The 21,409-nt window shown below is 50.2% G+C and overlaps 1 protein-coding gene across 1 annotated transcript; it reads left to right on the top strand.

The window, feature by feature from the left end:
* The first annotated feature begins 2,270 nt into the window (after positions 1–2,270).
* LOC149366822 (uncharacterized) lies at positions 2,271–11,782 on the top strand. Its single transcript, XM_089552548.1, has 3 exons — positions 2,271–3,209; positions 4,787–5,024; positions 11,026–11,782. Exons 1-3 carry the CDS (start codon positions 2,719–2,721, stop codon positions 11,128–11,130), a joined length of 834 nt encoding a protein of 277 aa, XP_089408674.1. The 5' UTR covers positions 2,271–2,718; the 3' UTR covers positions 11,131–11,782.
* The last annotated feature ends 9,627 nt before the right edge of the window (positions 11,783–21,409 follow it).

A 21,409-nucleotide genomic window follows, 5' to 3' on the forward strand; every position in this document is an offset into this window, starting at 1 on the left:
ATGGAGGCGAAATTCTAGAGGCCCGTGTGCTGTGCGATGTCAGTGCACGTTAAATAACCCCAGGGGGTCGAAATTTCCGGAGCCATTCACTACGGCGTCTCTCATAGCCTCAGTTGCTTTGGGACGTTAAAACCCACAAACCAACCAACCAAACAAAAAGGCATACTAACAGTATTCTGGCGCGGCAGTTTGAAGCGAAGGAGCTATTCGTTCCATCATTCATTTCGCATCTATTTCAACTCTCTTCCGTAGTAGCTGTCATTTTCTCGAGCTGCGGACGGACCGACAAAATCTGCAGACAGTCAGTGGTGAAAAATTTGCCGTTGAGTGCAATATTTAAGTAAAACTTTTTCCATACTTACAGTCCCAGCGCCGTGTGAACTCAGGACTGGCACATAGCGCGCCGCTTTGTCTCCGGATGATTTATACCACAAAGCGAAAAATTCAGGGGGCAGTTTGACTGTCTAAAGTTCGTAGAGGCGAAAGCCTTTTCCTCATCACTTTGACTGCCTCTGTCGCACTAGTGACGTCACCACTGGATGACGGCACACATAATAATTACTAATTACTAAGTAATGACAAATTACTAATTAATGGCTAGTTTCATGTTCATTACTAAATGCTAATTAACTGCTAATTAATGACGCTTAAGCTTTGCCTTTAGGAGTGGAACGCGACAGCGTGTTATACCGCTGCCAGGGAGTCCATGGAACGCCACCACCCGCTCGGCGTGATGCCTTACCTACATATACTAAACAATATGCACCCTACGATATACACGGACAAATGTCCCTGGTGCGACGAAAAACCTACTCTATAAACGGAGTGTAGTGCTTTAAGAGAAGTTTATTGAACTCAGGACCAAAAAGGGACATCGGTCCCTCTACAAAAACAAACAAACATCGCGGCGACTGATGTCGCCCGGTGCACACACACACACGCAGGGAACTTAAAGAGTCCAAAACCACGAGATGTCCAAGAAAGTTCAGGTGTTCCTACGCGCGGGGGAAGCACGCCGGATGGAAATACCGCGCACAAATATAACGCGCGAACAAAACACACACCTCGCGCACAAACTCCGGGCGCGAACATAGCGCGCACAAACATAACGCGCGAACAACGCACACAAACCTCCCGCACAAACTTCGGGCACGAACATAACAAGCGAACATCGTGTACGAAACACGCGTACCACACAGGCGCGCCACACTTAATCCTCTGCTATCCAGCGACCGCTATGACGACCAACAAGGTCTGGTACAGCGAGCTCAAGGGGCGGAAGTGGCCAGCGGAGCCCTGGACTGAGGGCAACCGTCCACTGATTAGAGGCGGACGACTTCGACAGAGAAGGCTCCTGGGGGTAGAACCAAGACGTCTCTGAAGATGCCCCCAAACCGCAGGAAAAACCATTAGTGTAAATAAAAATGGCTGAGGCTTAGCTAAGGTTAAGCCTAGTCAGATGCGAAGCATATTGGTGGCTAGGCTTGGTAATACATGGCTTTCCTTGGTTGAATACTTGGTCACTTTAATACAACCACTAGAAGCCTTCGTCGTGGGGGAAGACAACGGCATGGCTACAGCGGAACGCCGACTAACCCCGAGACGCGCGTTGGGTGAGCGCCTGGATTGCCACGGAAGCCGCGTCTGCCTGCCCGGTGGAGCGAGCGTTTCACCTATACCGAGTGTGAACGCGCGTTCGAAATGCGCGGGAATGCCGCTCGAGGACATTCCGGCGTCTGTGCGATGGCATCGTTCTCCCTCTCCCAGCGCGTGACGGCGATCTGTCGTGACGTGATGTGTCACGTGGTATGTCACGTGGTGTGACGTCACTGTACCACGTGGTCTGCACGGCGTGCAACCACAGCGACGGCGCGAGGTGGACCCCCGTCTTACACTGTCGTGACGTCATGTGTCACGTGGTATGTCACGTGGTGTGACGTCACTGTACCACGTGGTCTGCACGGCGTGCAACCACAGCGACGGCGCAAGGTGGACCCCCGTCTTCCTCTGTCGTGACGTCATGTGTCACGTGGTATGTCACGTGGTATGTCACGTGGTGTGACGTCACTGTACCACGTGGTCTGCACGGCGTGCAACCACAGCTACGGCGCGAGGTGGACCCCCGTCTTCCTCGGTCGCGACGTCATGTGTCACGTGGTATGTCACGTGGTGTGACGTCACTGTACCACGTGGTGTGCACGGCGCGTAACCACGGCGAAGGGCTGTAGTGTACCTCTAGTAATATGCTTCGCATAAAAGTTTTCCCCTGCTTGCCTGCCGTTTGAACGCAACGCTTTTCAGGAAGGAAATGTCGCAGTAATTCTTTGTCATCTCGGTGGACACCTGAACCGCACCGTACAGGAAGGGAGGAAGTGGAGTGAAAGAAGAAAGAGAAAGAGGGGCCGTAATGAAGGAAATGAAAATTGTATTTGAGAAAAGGAAACTACGCAGTAACTGTCTCACTTATCTCGGTGGACACCAATCAAAAATTGTACTTGAGGAAAGGAAATTGCGCAGTAACTATCTCACATGTTTTGGTGGACACCCGTCAAAATTCACGCGCAGTGACGTAACGACCATTTCAACCAATCTGAAACGCGTACGAATTTGCTAACGCGTCTTGGTCACAACAGTATGAGCCATTAAAGGCTTTCGCCTTAAAAATTAAATAAAAAATTACAGCCAGGCCGGCAGTCGAACCTTGCCGTCCCTCATAAAATGAACAGAGAGGCGCGTGCTTCGTACCACTCCGCCACGACGCGAGGCGGACGGATACATTTTGTTTGTTTTCGGCAGCGGACTACTTTCGTACCTTCGCCACCGTTGACTGCTATGCATGAAACGGAGCATAAGAAGAGCGCCACGTCTACATTGATGTTGAGGAGCCATGGGGGATGGGGTGTCTGTTACAGCCGGCCTCGTCTCTTCGGCGGACGCGGTTGTTGCGACGCGCGTCTATTATTTCTATCTTTCCTACCACATATTTCAACTCTCCTCTGTCTGCTCGTGGCAGCGAGTGTGGCTCGGTTCGAGCCAGTGGGCAGGCCCGTGCAATTTCCTTTTCATACTTCCTTCGGTCGCAACAACAACAGCGTCCACGTTGACAAGGAAGAAGCGCCGGCCATGGAGATCGAGCATCTGCCAGAGAGCCTTCTCTTGGAAGCGTTCGGACACCTGCCGTCGTTCGACGATGTATGCGCCTGCCCGGGGTAAGTCGGCCGTCACTGCTACGCAGTGCGTCACTTTCCAATCGATGCTTCGGAGCTTGGAACTTGGGAAAACCACCTAGGCGCAAATAATTTCACAAGGACAAAAAGAGACAAGGAGACGCCTGTCCGTTGTCTCCTCGTCTCTTTCAGTCCTTGTGAAATTATTTGCGCCTAGGTGGTTTTTCCAAGTTTCAAAATGCAATACCAACAAGCCCGTCAACATGCCTTACTGAGATTCGGAGCTTGGACGCAGCATGTCAGCATAAGGACGCCGGCATGGCACTACATCGCTGAGCATGAATTTCGCTGTCCAGATTCTTAAAGGGGGCATATAGCGCTGTTCAGCGCCTCTTTGTAGCTTTTAACGATAGTGCAATTAGTGTGAGCTGTTAACAGCCAGGATCCTGCGTGATCTTGGATTGCAGATTAATCTTCAACACATTAAGTAAACGAACGCCCTGCGTGGATCCGTAGATCCACCGTCTTCGCAGCATCTGAACGCTAAACCTGTAGCACAGCGGAAGCTGCAAAAATTCCTGAACAAATAAGATAAGCGCATAGTAAAGATGTTCCTGCGTCGTCGGCTTGGCGTCTCCCCGTGGTTACTTGTGAAACGCCAGCGGTAGACGCGTCTTTGGAAACGCCGCCGGGACCAAATAGTTGAACATAAACTCGTGAGGATTTGAAACAGAGGTGCGGCGCAGCCGCCCACGGCTCAATCTCCATCTGTATAAAAGTTAGTAGGAGACGGTAAGTTATTGGGATCGTACATTTTCATGTCTCATACTCTTTTGCAGCATTCGTGCGCGTTGCGGCAGCTTCCTCTGCATCTCAGTGGTATATAGACGCCGGGCTTGCCATGAAGTCAGCAGGAAGCTGGTCTTCCTGAGGTGAATGGGATACAATAAGCTCATATGCAAAAGATGCAGAAGGTGCAGAGGACGATCAACTAGCGATCAGTCAGGATTTTCTGTTTCGACGGGTGCCGCTGCTTGCCAGTCGTGTCTGGGTTCTCGGTGGAAGTCATCAAATGGCTGTGCAAAATGTCACCTTTACGATGCGTGCCACTCCAGAGCTGGTCTTCCGAACGTACTGTGCGCTCCTCTCTAGAGTGGCAGAAATGCCAGTAATCACCATAGCGAAGACCAAGGCATGGCAGTAGCGATGGATGATTCTTTCACTATGGCGACGCAGATGCAAGGTTGGCGTTGCAGGAATCAGACTCAGGCAGTGTATTCCGTAAACGTTTAAAGTCGGGAATGAAGCTAGCAGCGACGCCATCAGTAATCAGCAGTATAGCATTACGCCTCAATTCCCGCTTCTTTATTCCTACACTCTCCAGAACTCAGCGCGGATGGAGATCACCCTGCCGTAATCCCTTACGAAAACCTTGTCTGAACGCTAGAGGACCTTAAGGTTCACTTTAATCGATTTTGGGTATACGAGGCTGAATCAAAGGCTCTTCATCGTTAGAGTTAATGAGCTTTACTTCCGCTGGAGCTGACGCATACGTGTTCGTCTATATATCTGTCAAATTAAACAATGCGACAAGGCTAACGCACACGTCTTCGTTCCAGGGTATGTCGGCGATGGCGACGCGTGGCAGGCGACCGCTCGCTGCGGCGAGTGATACGCGTGACGTCGTTTCCGCTGAAGGCTCGACAGGTGCACAGCTTCCTCCAGGCCCACGTCGATGCCAACATCGTGGAATTGCGCATAACCCGTTCCACGGACACATCGACCGCCGAGCATGAGGAGAGAGACTTTCCGCGGGCGTTCTTTGGCTACCTGGCGAAGCACTGCCCCTCACTCAAGGTGAGCGTTTGATGGCGTTAGCGCTTAACGGAGGGTCCCTTCGGCCAAGCCCCAGCTCAAAGTCTTATACGAGAGCTGTGTGTCCGGGCTGGTCTAAAAGGAAGCAGCACGTACGTTCGAAACAAAGATAGCAGTTTTTTTTAACGCACGCCAGTAACTGTTGCAATCTTCAGTTAACAGGACATAAAAGACATGAAGAATAACGAATGTTTAGTCATCATATTTATCGGGATGCCTTCGCTCATCGATAACCCCACAATACAAGATATGGATGAGCTGCTCTAGGTTCTGCCCCCACTCTCGGCGAAGAAGTAGATGAAACTACATTGTAACATTTTAACGCGAGATCGTTATGGGATCCGCGTAGAAGAAAAAAAAATTACGAGGAAATTTAGCGTCTAAAGTGGTGAAAGGCGAAAGCCTGAGTGCTCTGTTGTGCTACGCGATTGTTGCGCATGTAGTGATGAATGCTGCCACGAGTAAAGTAAGCGACTACACTTTCACATTCCGTTGGTGCATTAATTAACTGCCAATTAATGATGCTTAACCTTCGCCTTTAGGAGTGGAACGCGGCAGCGTGTTGTAGCGCTGCCAGGAAGTCCACGGAACGCCACCACCCGTTCGGCGCGATGGCTTGCGCTTTGAAGGCAACGCTTTTTGAGGAAAGGAAATGGCGCTGTCATTCTGTGTCATCTCGGTGGACACCTTAACCGCACCATACAGGGAGGAAGGAAGTGGGAGTGAAAGAAGAAAGAGAAAGAGGGGCCGTAATGGAGAAAATGAAAATTGTATTTGAGGAAAGGAAATTACGTAGTAACTGTCTCATGTATCTCGGTGGACACCCGAAAAGCGGGACATATTTTGTTCACGACAACGATGAGCCAGTAAAGGCTTTCACCTTAAAACCGGTGTCGTTGTCGGCGGCGTAATCCGTGAGCGAAAAATCTAGGAAGCAATTAGTAAATAAACCGAGCAGGAAATTGGTCGAGTTGGGGAATCGAAACAGGGCCTCTGGAGTGCAAGACGAGCACGCTAAACACTCCGCCACGCCAGGTCGATGGTTTGGAATCAACGAAGGCGCGTCTAGTGAATACGCTGTTGTCTTAGAAGGTTTGGTTTATTGGGGGTTTAACGTCATCATCATCATCATCATCATTTATTGAACCCTTAAAGATCCCGTCTGGGACATTACATAAGGGGGGGGGGGAGACAGTGATGTGAAACAGTCATACAAAAGCATGTAAGCATAGAAAAGCATAACAAAAGAACAAAAAATAACAAGAATAACAAATTTGACGTGAAATTAGCGTCAGGTGATTCAAATAGAACAGAATATATAGGGCAAAGCAGTAGTATATAAATTACACATTAAAAAGTACGGAAATGAAATAAGTGGGAAAACACTTGGGGGGGGGTGGGGGTGTCGCAATAACACAAGCAGTTCAAATTGCACTCAGAGCATCGCGAGGGAAGTAGCTATAGTTGGATCAAGTGGTCTGTTATTAGCTGCCTAAATCTGGTGGGATTAGTTTCGATGACAACGGTTTCAGGAAGATTGTTCCATTCCTCTATGGCGATGGGAAGGAAAGATTTGTTGAAAGCGTTGGATGAACCATGCAACCGCTGAATGCTCAGGGAGTTGAATAATCGGCGAGATGAGCGTAAGGGAGCAGATAACAAAGTTTGGCGTAGTGCAGGGAATTTAAAGTATAGTTTGTGGAAAAGACAAAGAATTGATACTTTTCTGCGGAATGCTAATGGTTCAAGGCCGAGAGACGATTTTAGGTTGGTAACGCTGTGTCGAGACGAATACTGCGACTCAGGCTATGAGGGACGTCGTAGTGAAGGGCTCCAGAAATTTCGACCACATGGGGTTTATTAACGTGCGCTGACATCGCACAGTACACGGGCCTCTTGAATTTCGCCTCATACGAAATTCGGCTGCCGCGGCCGGGATCGATTCCGCGTAGGGAACTTTAGAGACAGGTACTGAGGTGTATATCAGTAATTTTGAACATGGAAATTACAGAAGTCGCAGTTAAGCGAGTAAAACCAACACTAAAACCCCTCCCTTCTCGTCCTCCTCCTCGCAATGTACGCCACTGCCCCAACAAATAGCGCACGACGGCAGCGCCTACCGCTCGTCTCGATCGGGCGCAGTGAGGCCGTGGTGGGGACGCAGGAATCACCGCGGCTAACAACGCAGCGCGCATCCAAGGCGCGTTCACCACGAAATTTGCGGCTTCCTGCTCGTTCGTTCGGCGCGGAAGCTATGCTGGCGTTTGTGGCATCGGGTTTTTCGATTTGTCCTTCGGGCAAGGTATCGCACCGAACTGGCGATGGCGTTCCGTGGACTGCCTGGCAGCGCTGCAAGACGCTGTCACGTTCCGCTCTTAGAGGCGAAGCTTAAGCGTCCTGCAATTTTTTTTATTGCGAAAGCAATACTGCTTGCACTTTCCAGGGTGACCACCATCGTGCCGCGGCGGTGACCACCATTGACCTTCATTTGACCTTGATTGCATTAGTTGGATTAGATTGAATTACATTGGATTACATTAGATTGGATTGGACTAGACTGGACTGGATTTGATTAGATTGTATTGGATTGGATTAGATTAGATTAGATTACTTTAGATTAGAGTAGATTACATTGGATTGGATTCGATTGCATTGGATTGCATTTGGATTAGATAGCAGTAGATTGCAGTGAATTGGAGTGGAGTGGATTGCATTGGATTGGATTGCATTGGATTGGATTGGATTGGATTGGATGGGATTGGATTGGATTGGACTGGATTGTATAACCAATGCATCACCACAAGTCTAACCACAAGCACCACCACCAGCTGTACCATGGCGTAGGTACGGATATTGCTTTCGCAATTACCGGGCTTAACCAAGCTAAGCCACAGCATATCTTTTTTTTCTTCCCAGGGCACTAAACCGTGGGTAGGGAACTACAGTTAGTTTCGGGTTAACCTACTTCAGCGCACGTGGTGACTGAAGGGAATTTGATGTGTTTGGAAAGTGAAGAAATTCTGGACGTGAACGCCGCGCGGAAGGCGCGGCTGTGGCCCAATTGTTCGAGGCACAGGGGTACGAAGCTGCCTCGTTATGGCTGCTGGTTATTTCCTGCTGATTTATACTGCTGGAGACAGTTGCCATGACGCTCCAGTTGGCTTCCTTCCTGCCGCTCTGGGAGGAATTGGCGCTGATGTCTGGATTGAATGGACAATAGGATATATAGCTTTCCCCTCTCTGGCCAGCCCATTCAGCGCGGTGGATGTTCGCCAAAGCGCTGAAAGGCCGATTTCATTGTGTCCGTACCGAAAAATCTCATCATTTGATATGTGTGTCTAGCGTGAATGCAGATGCGCTATATAGGAGTTTGCGGCAAAAGTCTCTATTATGAATTTTTATGTGGTGCGTACTATTTCACATATTTAACATATGTGTAACACACGAATTCACGAGTTTTGCTATCAGCGCGTGTGTTTTGTTAAAATTAATTTCGTACTCGGACGCGTTCATTCAGAATACAAATTTGTCTCATGTCAACTTATATGCAACACAGATAGGCTGACACGAGACACCGGTAAGCAAGCGTCAGCTAATGTATGTATCGTGTGAACTGGCGTCTCGTATGAAACGCGTATAGTTCCACGCATGAACGTTACCGTGTTTCGTGAAACACCTAGAAAAAAGCTCCTAACAAGCTACGAAACCGTGCCTGGGAAGGAAAAAAGAAAAGGAAGAGCCAGTTTAGAAGAATTAGCTCTGTGTGTCCACACTTTTCTCGTTCTTCTTGCTATACATAATCATTGTGAGGTGTTGAATGCGCAGCGGTTGCAGATGCTTGGTTTTGGTTTATTGGGGTTTAACGTCCCGAAGCAACTCAGGCTCTGAGGGGACGCCGTAGTGAAGGGCTCCGGAAATTTCGACCACCTGGGGTTCTTTAATGTGCACTGACATCCCGTGTGCTTTGCGATGTCAGTGCAGGTGGTCGAAATTTCCGGAGCCCTTCTCTACGGCGTCCCTCATAGCCGTGAGTTGCTTTGGGACGTTAAACGCCAATAAAACCAAAACCAAGCATCTGCAGCCGCTGCGCATTCAACACCTCACAATGATTATGTATAGCAAGAAGGACGATAAAAACGTGTTTACTTATATACTATGTTTAGTTGAAGGTAAACGGCCTGCTCCGATAGCTTGGGTGGCTGTAGACCTGGGCAATGCATAATGTCGGGTCATTTTGCGCCACACCTCTGCTTTATGATGATGATAGCGAGAGGACGACCAAAAAGACGGCCCTTGACAGTTTGCACAAATAAGTTTCGTAGCTTCTCACACACACTGCTATCAAAATTCTCACATCAGTGGCGCCTCCCTGGAACCTACCAGCGTAAGAGTCGGGAGCGCTTCAGGGACAATGCTCTATTGCTGCAGACGCAATTTGTACACGTTGCGCAATGAACCAAAGGGCAGGGCAAGAGGATAGAGACTACTTACGTGCTTTTAATGTGGATACTTGAATATTTTAATTTATTTTTTTTCCTTTCTAATGACACACCTGCTCATTGGCATGCGTTCGTAAATCAACCCACACACTAGGTTCGCCTTTATTCGCCAAGATGTACCGTGGTCTTGTGACCTGCGGATTCCGTCTTCGCCTCGCAGTCTAAAGGCGCGCAGTTGTGCGCGCACCTTGTGGAACAAATTCCTTTCTTCGCTGCTGATATTATTGGCGGTTTTGACAGATCAGATTAAGAAGTTTGCGAGGACAAGATGGCGGCGGGGAGCATAGGACACGGTTAATTGGAGAGATATGCGACAGGACTTCGCTCTGCAGTGGGCGTAGTCAGGCTGATGATGACGATGATTCGGAAACCAGCCTTACTCGTCAAAATGGACCTCTTTCTTCCTTTCTTCTTTCAATCTCTCCTTTACCCCCTTCTCTTAAGCGCTGTTCGGGCGGCCACCGAGATATGTGAGACAGTTACTGCGTCATTTCCTTTCATCAATAACCAATTCTCTTTCGCTTGGTCAATAATATTATCTCCATGAGTAGTTCTCGTGTAAACGTTCTTTATGTGTTCTGTCATGCTAGGTGAAAGTCCGCCCATAAAGAAAAAATGGCCGCGTCGGACTGGTTTAGGCATCCGCTTATAGCATCGAAGAGGCATTTGCTTTATTCCGACTGACGCGTAATTTATTCCTTGTATTTCATACAAATGCAAGAGTGTATCTTATTCTCAAGACTCGCCAGGGGTGCGGATGGACGGCCAAATACTGGCGAACAGGGGGGAAAACCTAGCCGTCAAATGTGTGAAAGGCCAGCGAAAACGCGAGTCTCGATAGGACGAAAAGTACGTTTAAACTCTCTTTTTCACTTCTCGCCACTCTTCTTCTGCAGTAAAATATATTTCAATCGTATAAAAGTAAGAAAAAAAGCAGCGACAATTTGCGCTTCCGATCTCGGGACGTTATAAGGACGTGCCATCCGGTACTCGCCTATGGGGCAGAAATTCGGAGGCGAAAGAGGAGGTTTCAACGTAAAGACAATGCACCAAACTATGGAAAGCAAAAAGATAGGTGTAACGTTAAGAGATCGCAACCGGATGGAATGGGAGGGGGAAGAAACGCGAGTGAAATGGGCTTAGGCAGGGCATGTAACGCGAAAGCAAGATAACCGGTGGTCCTTAAGGATAATAGAGTGAATTCCAAGAGAAGAGAAGCGTAGCAGGGGGCGGTAAAGCTAGGTGGGCAGATGAGATTAAGTACTTTGCGAGGATAGAGTGACCGCAGCTGGCAAAGGACAGGATTAATTGGAGACACATGAGAAAGGCCTTTGCCCTGCACTGGGCATAGTCAGTTTGGTGATGATTATGACGACGATTACCTAGGAATGCTAAAGCAGCAGCGCGAATCTGTGAGAAATGCGCGCATTCTTGCCGGCGTTCTTCATGAACGACGCTCTACAACTGTTCTCGCTTACTCGCAGGTTGTGCACTTCACTCGCGCCTTCCAACCGCGTCACCATCGAGCGAACAACGACACGGTGTGCGACCTGCCAACGACTCGCACTCACCTATCACTGCGCCAGTAGCGGTTCAGTCCAGATCAGTTCTTCACCGCCATACCAACGCGACCTCCAGCTACTGGACCTGGCCGACTGCGGACTCGCGCCTGCCATCGGGCTCGCCATGCTGGAGCCGTTCCCGTCGCTTCGTGCCCTTAGCGTCGAAGGCTGCCAACCTCGTCGTGCTGGACATTGAGCGTTCGTGCGTGCACGACACGGATGCCGCGCTCGCGCTCCTGCACGCTCAGAGCCTGCGTGTTTCGTTCTTGGGACGACACGGCATTTACCGGCAAAGCATTCGAATCGGGCTACAGGCGAACGAAGGGACGCCGAAAGCTGTGTCGAACACACGTATGCCAGAGGACCACGCAGGTGGGCGAGGAGCGCCTTTACAAAATGTTAAGGATTGCTCACCAGTAGCAGCGGCTTGCTGTGAGCAGCCCCCACATGACGTAGCGCGTCCTGGAGCGCGTCTGAAGTGCCGTGCCCAGTTCGTGCCACTATTTGGAGGTCTTGCCAGGCTCCGAGCAAACGAGTCGCCTGTGCCAGCATTTTACCTGTGACTTCATTAAGAACTTGAAGCTGGATGTCCCACCAAGTGAAAACTGCTGAAGCGTCTTTTTATTTGTATTGCGAATAGTACGTAATTTCTTAACTTGAATAAAACTGTGTGTGTCGACTCTTTCCTCACATCATTATGCTCACCAATAAGCCAGTTTGCGATATCGAGGACGGGGTTTATAAATGAAATGAAATTTAAGCGCACACGAAAAAACGCACACAAGAGGAGATACACACAGGACAGGCGCTAACTTCATCTGATTTATTCGCAGGTAAGAGAGCGAAAATATATACATAAAACGAGACATGCGCAGTAAAGAAACAGATCGTCATATCACAATGCGTGCTCAAGGTATCTGTATTCTGCCTGCAAAAGATTAACTGATGTGTCACTCACACAGTCATGCCCCCTCTTCCTGATGTGAAATGCTTCTAATTCACGTGCCGTCTTATCACCGCTCCTGCCAAGTATCTTTATCTCCTTCAGCCGCAGCTCGCACGCTCTGCAGTTCGCACAATGGTCTGCCAAATGTGTCCCTACACCCCTAACCACACGCTAGTTTTTTTCCAATTGTTGAGACAATGGTTTGTCAAGAGAGAATACTACTTAGGGTCAAAGTTTCGCCTAACTGATCAGAAACATCAAATTTACGCCTTCATGGAAGAAAAAATTCCCGACGATTACGTGACTTCATAATGCGAAATTTGAGCGCAACTCATCAGCTGTTTCAGCTTTTCGATAGATTGAAATAAAGAATTCAAGCAAGACATGTATGTGCAACTACAGACAACTTGTTATTTTGCACACATTTTGCTCCTTAGAAACATTCTACTAACAGTTCTTGATTGTAATGAAGGAACATTTGTGGTCGGAGAAGTAGATGGATGTATCGTCGATTTGCTGCTCCAATGCCTGGTTCTCAAAGACGATGTCTGCGCAAGTATTTCTTGAGGTTACAGCCATGGAAAGGCGTTACGAGCGAGGCGAACGGGTTGTTCTCCCGCATAGGTGGTAAGAAATTCCTGTTTTCTTTATATGTACAGTCGCCGTAAAAAGTAAATGGAAGGCGACTTAGTCAAAAAATTTAATTTCTTTAAATTTAATGGTCCATCTTTGTTGGTGCAAAGTGCAATTCGCAAAATCACCATTAGGCTGCATATGTATTCAAGATGCATGAATCTGAGGGGAGGGGGGGGGGGGGGGGCAATGATTAAATTTTTTCGTTAATATTGCGTTCCAATTACTTTTGACGGCACCTGTACATTAAAGTCCCCACCCACTCTGCCACCCTGGCAGGTGGCACTTAATGGTTGATCGCGAGAGTTCGCTCACCGTTGTCAGTGCTAACGCATGCAGCCCACATCTCTATCTAATCACCCCACGTACCAATAAGCTTCGCGAACGCCACTTAGTCAACCAATACACGCGTCTTGCATAGGCCACGTCCGGTCGCCGCCTCTTGCACCGGCTACTCATCAACACGACTACCACACTCAGGAAAGGGAAAGAGTGCCAGAACCCTGGAGACGCGCCTTACGGGTCCGACCCCTTCCTCGGAACATGTTAGAGAAGACCATAGACGTCGTCGCCAGGCGCGCGGAAGCTTTGGCGCGATACTATAGTAACCAACAACACGTGTATTACGTGGACGTTGCCAGCCAACACAAAGGGGTGGTACACGGCCGCAGTCGTACGCAACACACACACAGTTAGCGGGCTCACTTTCAAAGCCTACATCGCAACACACGCGGTGAAGATTGCCATTGCTCTGTATCTCACTAATTCAAAGTCGAAACGCATCATCACCAACTCGCGAGGGGCCTGTCGAAACTATGAGCTTGGATGGGCTACTCCGCTTGCCTTGCGCATACTGCAGTATAGCTGCCGATGCGACGATCCAATTCCACGTAACCTAATTTGGGCCCCCTGCCACCAAGGACTCCCGAAAAACGAACAGGCCTATCAAGTCACCCGCGCACTCTCTCCCCAGGCTATCTCCCTGTCCTTGGAAGCCTACTCCCAATCAGACAATCTCGCATTAGATTCAAACATATTACGGATTACTACAAGGAGGAGCACCGGCGCTACATGGCCCCTTGTAAGGGACTGGATCGCGCTGACGAGCGCCTCTCATCAAAATTATCTGTACTGTGCCATGCGGTGCTTAAACATTTCAACACATCCTTTGACGGCGCGTGCCAGTTCTGTGGGGAGATGGTTGACATCGTCCACATGTTTAGACGTGTCAGTCAAACCCACCTATTCCCCTCGACCCCAACCCTACCAGAGAGGACTGGGTGGCGGCCTCTTGGATAAGACCTGAAGGCCCAAAAGGCACTGGTTCAATGGACGCGGGCGGCGTTGCTTGCCGATGGGGCCCCGGATTAGGGGCTCATCATGGTATTGTGAGAGGAAGAGGCCAATAGGGCCCTACCCTAATGACCTCTGTAAGGAAAAAAAAATGTTTTCTACCACCAACTACCTATAAGCGCCATTCGGCGTCCGCTAACCCAGGGAGTCAGTTATGCGCACTTCCTTTTCTTAATATGATCGGAGAGTAAAAAACTTTTAGTAAGGCTGAGATCTGGGCGAGTTGGTATGAATTCATACTGGTGAACAGCGCAAAAAAGGCGGGACAACAACAAGACAAGCGCTGACTATCAACTGGGTTTATTGAAGGACGGAAGGGTATATATACAAAAACATAACACAAAGAAGTAAGAAGATAGTGTGAAAAGGGCCGTGAAAATCAAAACTTATGTCACATGTGAAGTGATGTAAGCCAATTCCTTGTTGCTAAGTGCCACGGAAGGACTGCTGATGCATTCGTCACAAAGATAAGCTCACGCGCGAAATAATGGAAGCGCATCACATCCACAGGCAAGGTGACGAATGCATCAGCAGTCCTTCCGTGGCACTTAGGAACAAGGAATTGGCTTACGTCACTTCACATGTGGCATAAGTTTTGATTTTCACGGCCCTTTTCACACTATCTTCTTACTTCTTTGTGTTATGTTTTGTATATATACCCTTCCGTCCTTCAATAAACCCAGTTGATAGTCAGCGCTTGTCTTGTTGTTGTCCCGCCTTTTTTGGGCTGTTCACCAGTATGAGTAAAAAACTGTCAGCGCCAACCCCAAGGAACACAATGATCGCCGACGGTCTATGGCTTCAACACCGCGTTTCTGGCACAACGTTGACAATGCCTGCAGCCCACATCTTTCGCTAACCAACGTACCTGTAAGCGCAATTCAGGCGTCCTCTAACCCAGGAAGCCAGTTATGCTTAGTTCCTTTCCTTAAAATGATAGGAGTGTAAAACAGTCAGCGCCAACGCTAAGGGAACGCCGACGGCCTATGTCTCCAACACCGCGTTTCGGGCACAACGTTAATGCCTGCAACCCGCATCGCTCTCTCATCACTCCACGTACCTATAAGCACGATTCAGGCGTCCACTGACCCAAGCAGCCAGTTGTCCGCCTTTCCATTCCTTAAAAATGGAAGGAGTGTAAAACGTCAACGCCAACGCCAATGAGCACAATGAACGCCGACGGCCTATGGCTTCAGCGCGCGTTTCTGGCACAACGTTGCCAATGCCTACAGCCCACATCTCTCCCTCATCAGCCCACGTTCCTATAAGCGCGCTTCAGGCGTCCACTGGCCCAGGAAGCCAGTTATGTTCACTTCCTTTCCTTGAAATGGCCCAAAGGTTGTCGATACCAACGCATGCAGCGCACATCTGTCAAGGCAACAAACACAACAGAACGCTTAAGAGCGGCTGGCCGCGCTGCAGAAACAAATCCAAGAGGAGCTCTGTCGGTCCAACTGGGGACAGATATGTGACGGCATCGCCGGAAACCTGTCCAGCAAACGCTCATGGCAACTCCTCCGACTAGAGCTCTGCACGGGCCTCAGTCTGGGGCCCGAGCCCGGCCCGGGCCCGACACCTGAAGCCCGAGCCCGGCCCAGGCCCGCGGCTTCAAGCCCGGGCCCGGCCCAGGCCCGCTAAATTATCGCTCCAGCGAGCCCGGCCCGGCCCATGAATCCCGCAGTGAGGCCCAGCCCGGGCCCGGCCCGGCCCGTTTCACAGTAACGCTTGAGGTACACTGCTCACTCTGAGCAAGTAGACTGCTACTAGACCGATAAGGAACTGGCCGACAAAGGTTCTGAAACCACAGTATGGCTTGCAGAAAGTTGGTTCTTTTTAACCCAGAAGGAAGTGATTAAGAGTAGTGCTCGCCAGGCCCTCTTTTGGACAGTGATCTTGTGTAGCTGCGCAAAGATAAACTCGGAAGTTTTGAAAGCGAAATAAAAAGGGCTGCATACGCGCGTAATAGACTACTTTGCATTCCCCCATGATTTTAATCAGCTATATTTTGCCGCCCGGAAGAAAAAACATCAAAGCTGCTTAGCAAGCAGTAGGATGACATTTTTTTAGTGAACGCGACCTCACAGGTTGAAATCGTAGCCGAACTGGTCGCCTTTCAGCAGAAACGAAAAGCTAAAAGACCTATTTCATGGTGTGTGTTTTGAAGACTTTAAGCGTCCAAAACTTTGGGATGACGAATGATTATTGGCCAATTAAGACCGGTTGAATTTTACTCTTACTGGTGGAGCAGAATATAACGTGCAAACGACGGGATAACAGGGAAAAACTCTTGTCATGACAACCAGGCTGAAGAAGCGAGGAGAGATAGATGTGCTTATTCGATGATATTTCCTTTTCAACACTACAATGAGAGGCCTCCCTCCGCTCCTGGAAGAGATACCTCACATTAAACACTCAATATATGCCGACGACATTACCCTGTGGACCAACTCTGGCTCTGACGGGGAAATCCAAAACTCCCTCCAAACAGCAATCGATAAAGTACACTCCTTTGTACAGGCGAACGGGCTCACATGCTCCTCCACGAAGTCAGAATTACTAGTCATCAGGGACAGACAAGTTCGCTTGCCAGTCCCCGACCCGCAAGAACCTATTGTGCTTGAAGTCGACACACATCCCATACCGGCGGTCCGCACCATCCGCGTTCTGGGTATGTTAATACAGAACAACACGCAAAACTCGGAGGCCATTCAGCGCCTCCGCACCACAGCCAATCAGATCAACGGCCTTATCCGCCGCATCAGCACCCGCCGCAGAGGTATGAAGGAGGATGACCTCTGTCGGCTCACGCAAGCTTTCCTCATTAGCAGGATAGTCTACTCCTACCCCTACTATCACCTCCGCCGGAAGGACGAGGAAGCTGTGAACAGCATTATACGTGCCAGTTCCCGCCTCCACACCCCGACTTGAATCGAGCGCAAGCCAGCTTGCTCCGCAGGCTGGAGACGCACTCCATCCTTAGCCATTCTAGACTTTCACTCATCACAGACGGGGAATATGACCCCGTCTGCCAAAATTGTTACCAGGGAGAAATCGCCACCCAGGCACACATCCTCTGGGGTTGCGCGGGAAATCCGCCCCCTCGAACCTTACTGCCAGCTCCCTCCGAAGAAGGATGGAACCAACTCCTCAAAAGGCCAGACAAGAGCATCCAACTGGCACTCATTTCGTGGGCCCAGGAAGTCGCCCCCACCTGGGGGCCACACCAAGCCCACCTGCCCTAAATCCCTCCAATCTATGGCAATAAAGTTGTTTCTCTCTCTCTCTCTCTCGATGAGATTTACAAACTCTCGCGAGCTTTTGTGGCTATTTCATTTACGAGACGTTGCGGTCAGCTCATGAAAAACAAAACCAAACGCGCTTTAGTTTGTGAATTTTCTCACATGAGAAAAATATAGCTATAAAATTAAAGCTATGTTTTTGGGGCTTAAGGGCCCAAGGGGAGTCAGGCTGTGAGAGATACCGAAGCGAAAGGCTCCGGATCATTTCAACCACCTAGGCTTCCTCAACGAACAATGATACTACAAAGTACATGGCTGTCATGCTTGCCGCCTAAACAGAAATGCAGCCACTGAGTATAGGAGCAAACCCTGGTTCCCCGACTCAGTAATCAAGCGCCTTGACCACTAGGCCACCACGGCGTGGAAATAAGGAAATAAATAAATCAATGAATAAAGTTTAGTTTTTTTCTGAGCGCGTACTATAACCCATAGCTCATCCGTGTCGCTGCTCCAATGTCGCAGTTGTCTACTTCACTCTGCAATAGTGAATGAATAGTCGGACACCAGCCGTTTCTGTACGGACCCAAGCCCCACTCGCGTCCGCAGCTTTAAGCCGGAGCCCGGCCCTGGCCCGCAACTTCAGGCCCGGGCCCGGCCCGGGCCCGGCAATACGAATCATGTCCCGGCCCGGCCCGGCCCCGGGCTTTCTGGCTGGCCCGAGCCCGTGCAGTGCACTACCTCCGACACCTCATTGACCCCACACGCACCAAATCAGCAACACAGCACCACGTGACACGCCTCACACATGAACACATTGAAGATCCCGACACCCTTCTAGACACACTTCAAACCATGTACACATCTCCAGGCGGCCCCACACCTCTACCCCACCACACAGGACAAGCAAATCCCAAACTCTACACCGACATCACGGAGACGGAAGTCAGAGCGGCCCTCCTGATTCTCCGCGCCAACTCCGCCCCTGGTGCAGACCAGATCACAAACTCCATGCTCCGTAATCTGGATGACCAATCGATGACCCACATTACTAAATACTTCAACCAGTGCTGGAGGGAGGGTAACCTCCCGCAGTCCTGGCTCCACGCGAAGGTAATATTCATACCTAAACCCAACAAACCACTTACACCTCAAAACCTTCGCCCGATTTCGCTAACCTCATGCCTCGGGAAGCTCCTCGAGCATGTTGTGTTAGGGAGACTCACAAGTCACATGGCGGACAACAACATTTACCCGCATAACATGGTGGGATTTCGTCCCCATCTATCCGCACAGGACGCCATGCTGCAACTCACACACGACATTTTCGACCCGCTTCTTCCAGGTCACACCAAGGCAGTCTTAGCTTTGGATCTCTCCAAAGCTTTTGATCGCGTTGAACATCAGGCGATCATGACTGCTCTATCCCCATTGAATGTGGGTGCGCGCACGTATGCCTACATTCAAGCATTCCTCACTGACCGCACGGCTGAGATACACCTCGGCCCTCTGTCTTCCCCCTCCTACACGCTTCAGAGTATCGGAACCCCTCAAGGGTCCGTGCTTTCCCCCTTTCTCTTTAACATTAACCTCATCCCCCTCGCCCGAAAATTGGCAACTATTCCTCGCATGAAGCACACTCTCTATGAAGACGATATCACCCTGTGGACCACCCACGGCAATGACGGCGACATAGAGAACACCTTACAGGAAGCAGCCACCCTCACCCAAAATTACGCACGGACCATCGGACTGTCTTGCTCCCCAGAGAAGTCCGAACTGCTCCTCATCCGGCCTAAGAACCACCGCTGTCCCCGCTTCCCCATTGCCATTGAACGGAATGGTGACCGGGTACCTGAGGTCGGCACCCTCCGTGTATTGGGCCTGCACATCTAGAACGGTGGCAAAAACACCACTACCTCAAGAAACTCAAGCAGGTTGTAGGCGCGATATTGCACCTCGTCCGCAGGGGTTCGGGACGTCATAGAGGCATGAAGGAGCGCGACCTATGTCGCCTCATTCATGCCTTTGTCCTCATCCGTGTGCTGTACACTACCCCATACTTACAACTATCCAAACATGACATAAACGCTTTGGATGCTTTGATTCGCAAGGCATTCAAGGTAGCACTTCATCTTCCCCTCAACACACCCACAGAAAGGTTACTAGGCCTGCGCCTCCACAACACGATCGCGGAATTGGTGGAGGCCCACCGACAGGTCCAATACATCAGGCTCACACAAATTTCCACAGAATCGGCCCGGCGGACCCTCCCCCGCGGGACCTAGAGAACCTCAAGACCTGGGAGGACTGCGAGACCCTGCTGCGCTCGGAGGACCCGGCCGTGCAGACCATCGCCACCGGCCGTGCTGCCAGTGTTATGGACCTCAGGAACATAAACACTTGAGTGCAGTGGGGTCGTGCGGGAACCCTGGGGCGTGCCCCGAATTCGAGTTGAAATAAAGTTTTCTCTCTCTCTCTCTCTCTGTCACGACCGCCACGTAGCTTAAAGCACAATTCAGGTGTCCACTACTCCAAAAAGGCAGTTGGTTTCGTAGCTTGAAGCGCGACTAAGGTGTCCACTGTTGGTTACAACGAACAACGGTGACGGCGACGCCGCGAAACGCAGAAAAGGGCCCCAAAGGGCTGCGCTCTACAACAATCTTAGCTGGTGGCAGGCACCAGAAATACAAGGTTCGATGTGTAGCCTTCGTTTTAGAGCGCAGCTCTTTGACGCACGTTTCTGCGTTTCGCGGCGTTGCCGTCGCCGTTGCCGTCACCGTTGTCCGTTGTAACCAGCAATGGACACCTCAGTTCTGCTTTAAGCTGCGAAACCAATGGATAGAGAGCTTGGAAGGCAGAGGGTAAAATAGGTATATTTGTTTTGCAGTAAAGAAAATGGCGCAGAATCTGTCTCACACATCTCGGTGCACACCTGAGCCAGAGGGAAAGCACATGCCGTCTTCGAGCAGTGGACACCTGAATCGTGCTTTAAGCTACGTGGCTGTAGTGAAAGATGTGAGCTGCATGCGTTCGCATAGACATTGTGCCAGAAACGCGGCGCTGAAGCGATAGGCCGTCGGCGTTCGTTTTGTTCATTGGCGTTGGCGTTGACATTTTTCACTCCGATCATGGGCAGAACTAGCTCCCTGGGTAAGTGGACGCCTGAATCGCGCTTATAGGTACGTGGGGTGACGAGAGATAGATGTGGGTTGCAGGCACTGACAACGCTGTGCCAGAAAGGCGGCGCTGAAGCTATAGGCCGCGTTTTGATGGAGGCGAAACGCAAGAGGCGCCTGTGTGCTCTGCGATGTCAGTGCACATTAAAGATCCCCAGATGGTCGAAAATATTCCGGAGACCTCCACTACAGCACCTCTTTCTCGCTTTCTTCTTTCACTCCTACCTTCCTCCCATCCCTTACGGCGCGGTTCAAGTGTCCGCCGAGATATGGGAGACAGATACTGCTCCATTTCCTTTCCTCAAAAGTCAATTTACCAATTTTTTAAGCATAGGCCATCGGCGTGATTCTGTTCATTGGCGTTGGCGTCGATAACGTTTTACACTCTGATCATTTTAAGGAAAGGAAGTGAGCATAACTGGCTCCCTAGATCAGTAGACGCCTGAACTGCTCTTATAGGTACGTGGGGTGATGGTAGAGAGATGTGGGCTGCATTCGCAAGCGCTGACAACGGTGAGCGAAGTCTCGCGATGAACCTTAACTGCCATCTCGCAGGGTGGCAGGGTGGGTGCGGACTTTAATGTACATATAAAAACCGAATTTCTTACCACTTATGCGGAAGAACATCCCATTTCTTTCGCTCGTAACGCCTTCCGCGGCTGCGACGACCTCTCCAAATACTTCCATAGACCATGGTTTGGTTTGGTTTATGGGGTTTAACGTCCCAAAGCGACCAAGGCTATGAGAGACGCCGTAGTGGAGGGCTCCGGAAAATTCGACCACCTGGGGTTCTTTAACGTGCACTGACATCGCACAGTACACGGGCCTCTAGAATTTCTCCTCCAAAGAAATTCTAGCCGCCGCGGCCGGGATCGAACCCGCGTCTTTCGGGTCAGCAGCCGAGCACCATAGCCACTGAGCCACCGCGGCGGCTTGCATAGACCATCTTTGAGAACCAG

This window comes from Amblyomma mixtum, chromosome 1 (assembly GCF_055824585.1).
Source record: "Amblyomma mixtum isolate Tamu chromosome 1, ASM5582458v1, whole genome shotgun sequence".
Lineage (NCBI taxonomy): Eukaryota > Metazoa > Arthropoda > Arachnida > Ixodida > Ixodidae > Amblyomma > Amblyomma mixtum.

Excerpts from the sequence above, each read along its gene's own strand:
- LOC149366822 (XM_089552548.1), top strand. The coding sequence starts at position 2,719 with ATGAACAGAGAGGCGCGTGCTTCGTACCACTCCGCCACGACGCGAGGC. Across the intron at positions 3,210-4,786 it reads GATGTATGCGCCTGCCCGGG|GGTATGTCGGCGATGGCGAC; the intron begins GTAAGTCGGCCG and ends TCTTCGTTCCAG. Across the intron at positions 5,025-11,025 it reads AGCACTGCCCCTCACTCAAG|GTTGTGCACTTCACTCGCGC; the intron begins GTGAGCGTTTGA and ends GCTTACTCGCAG.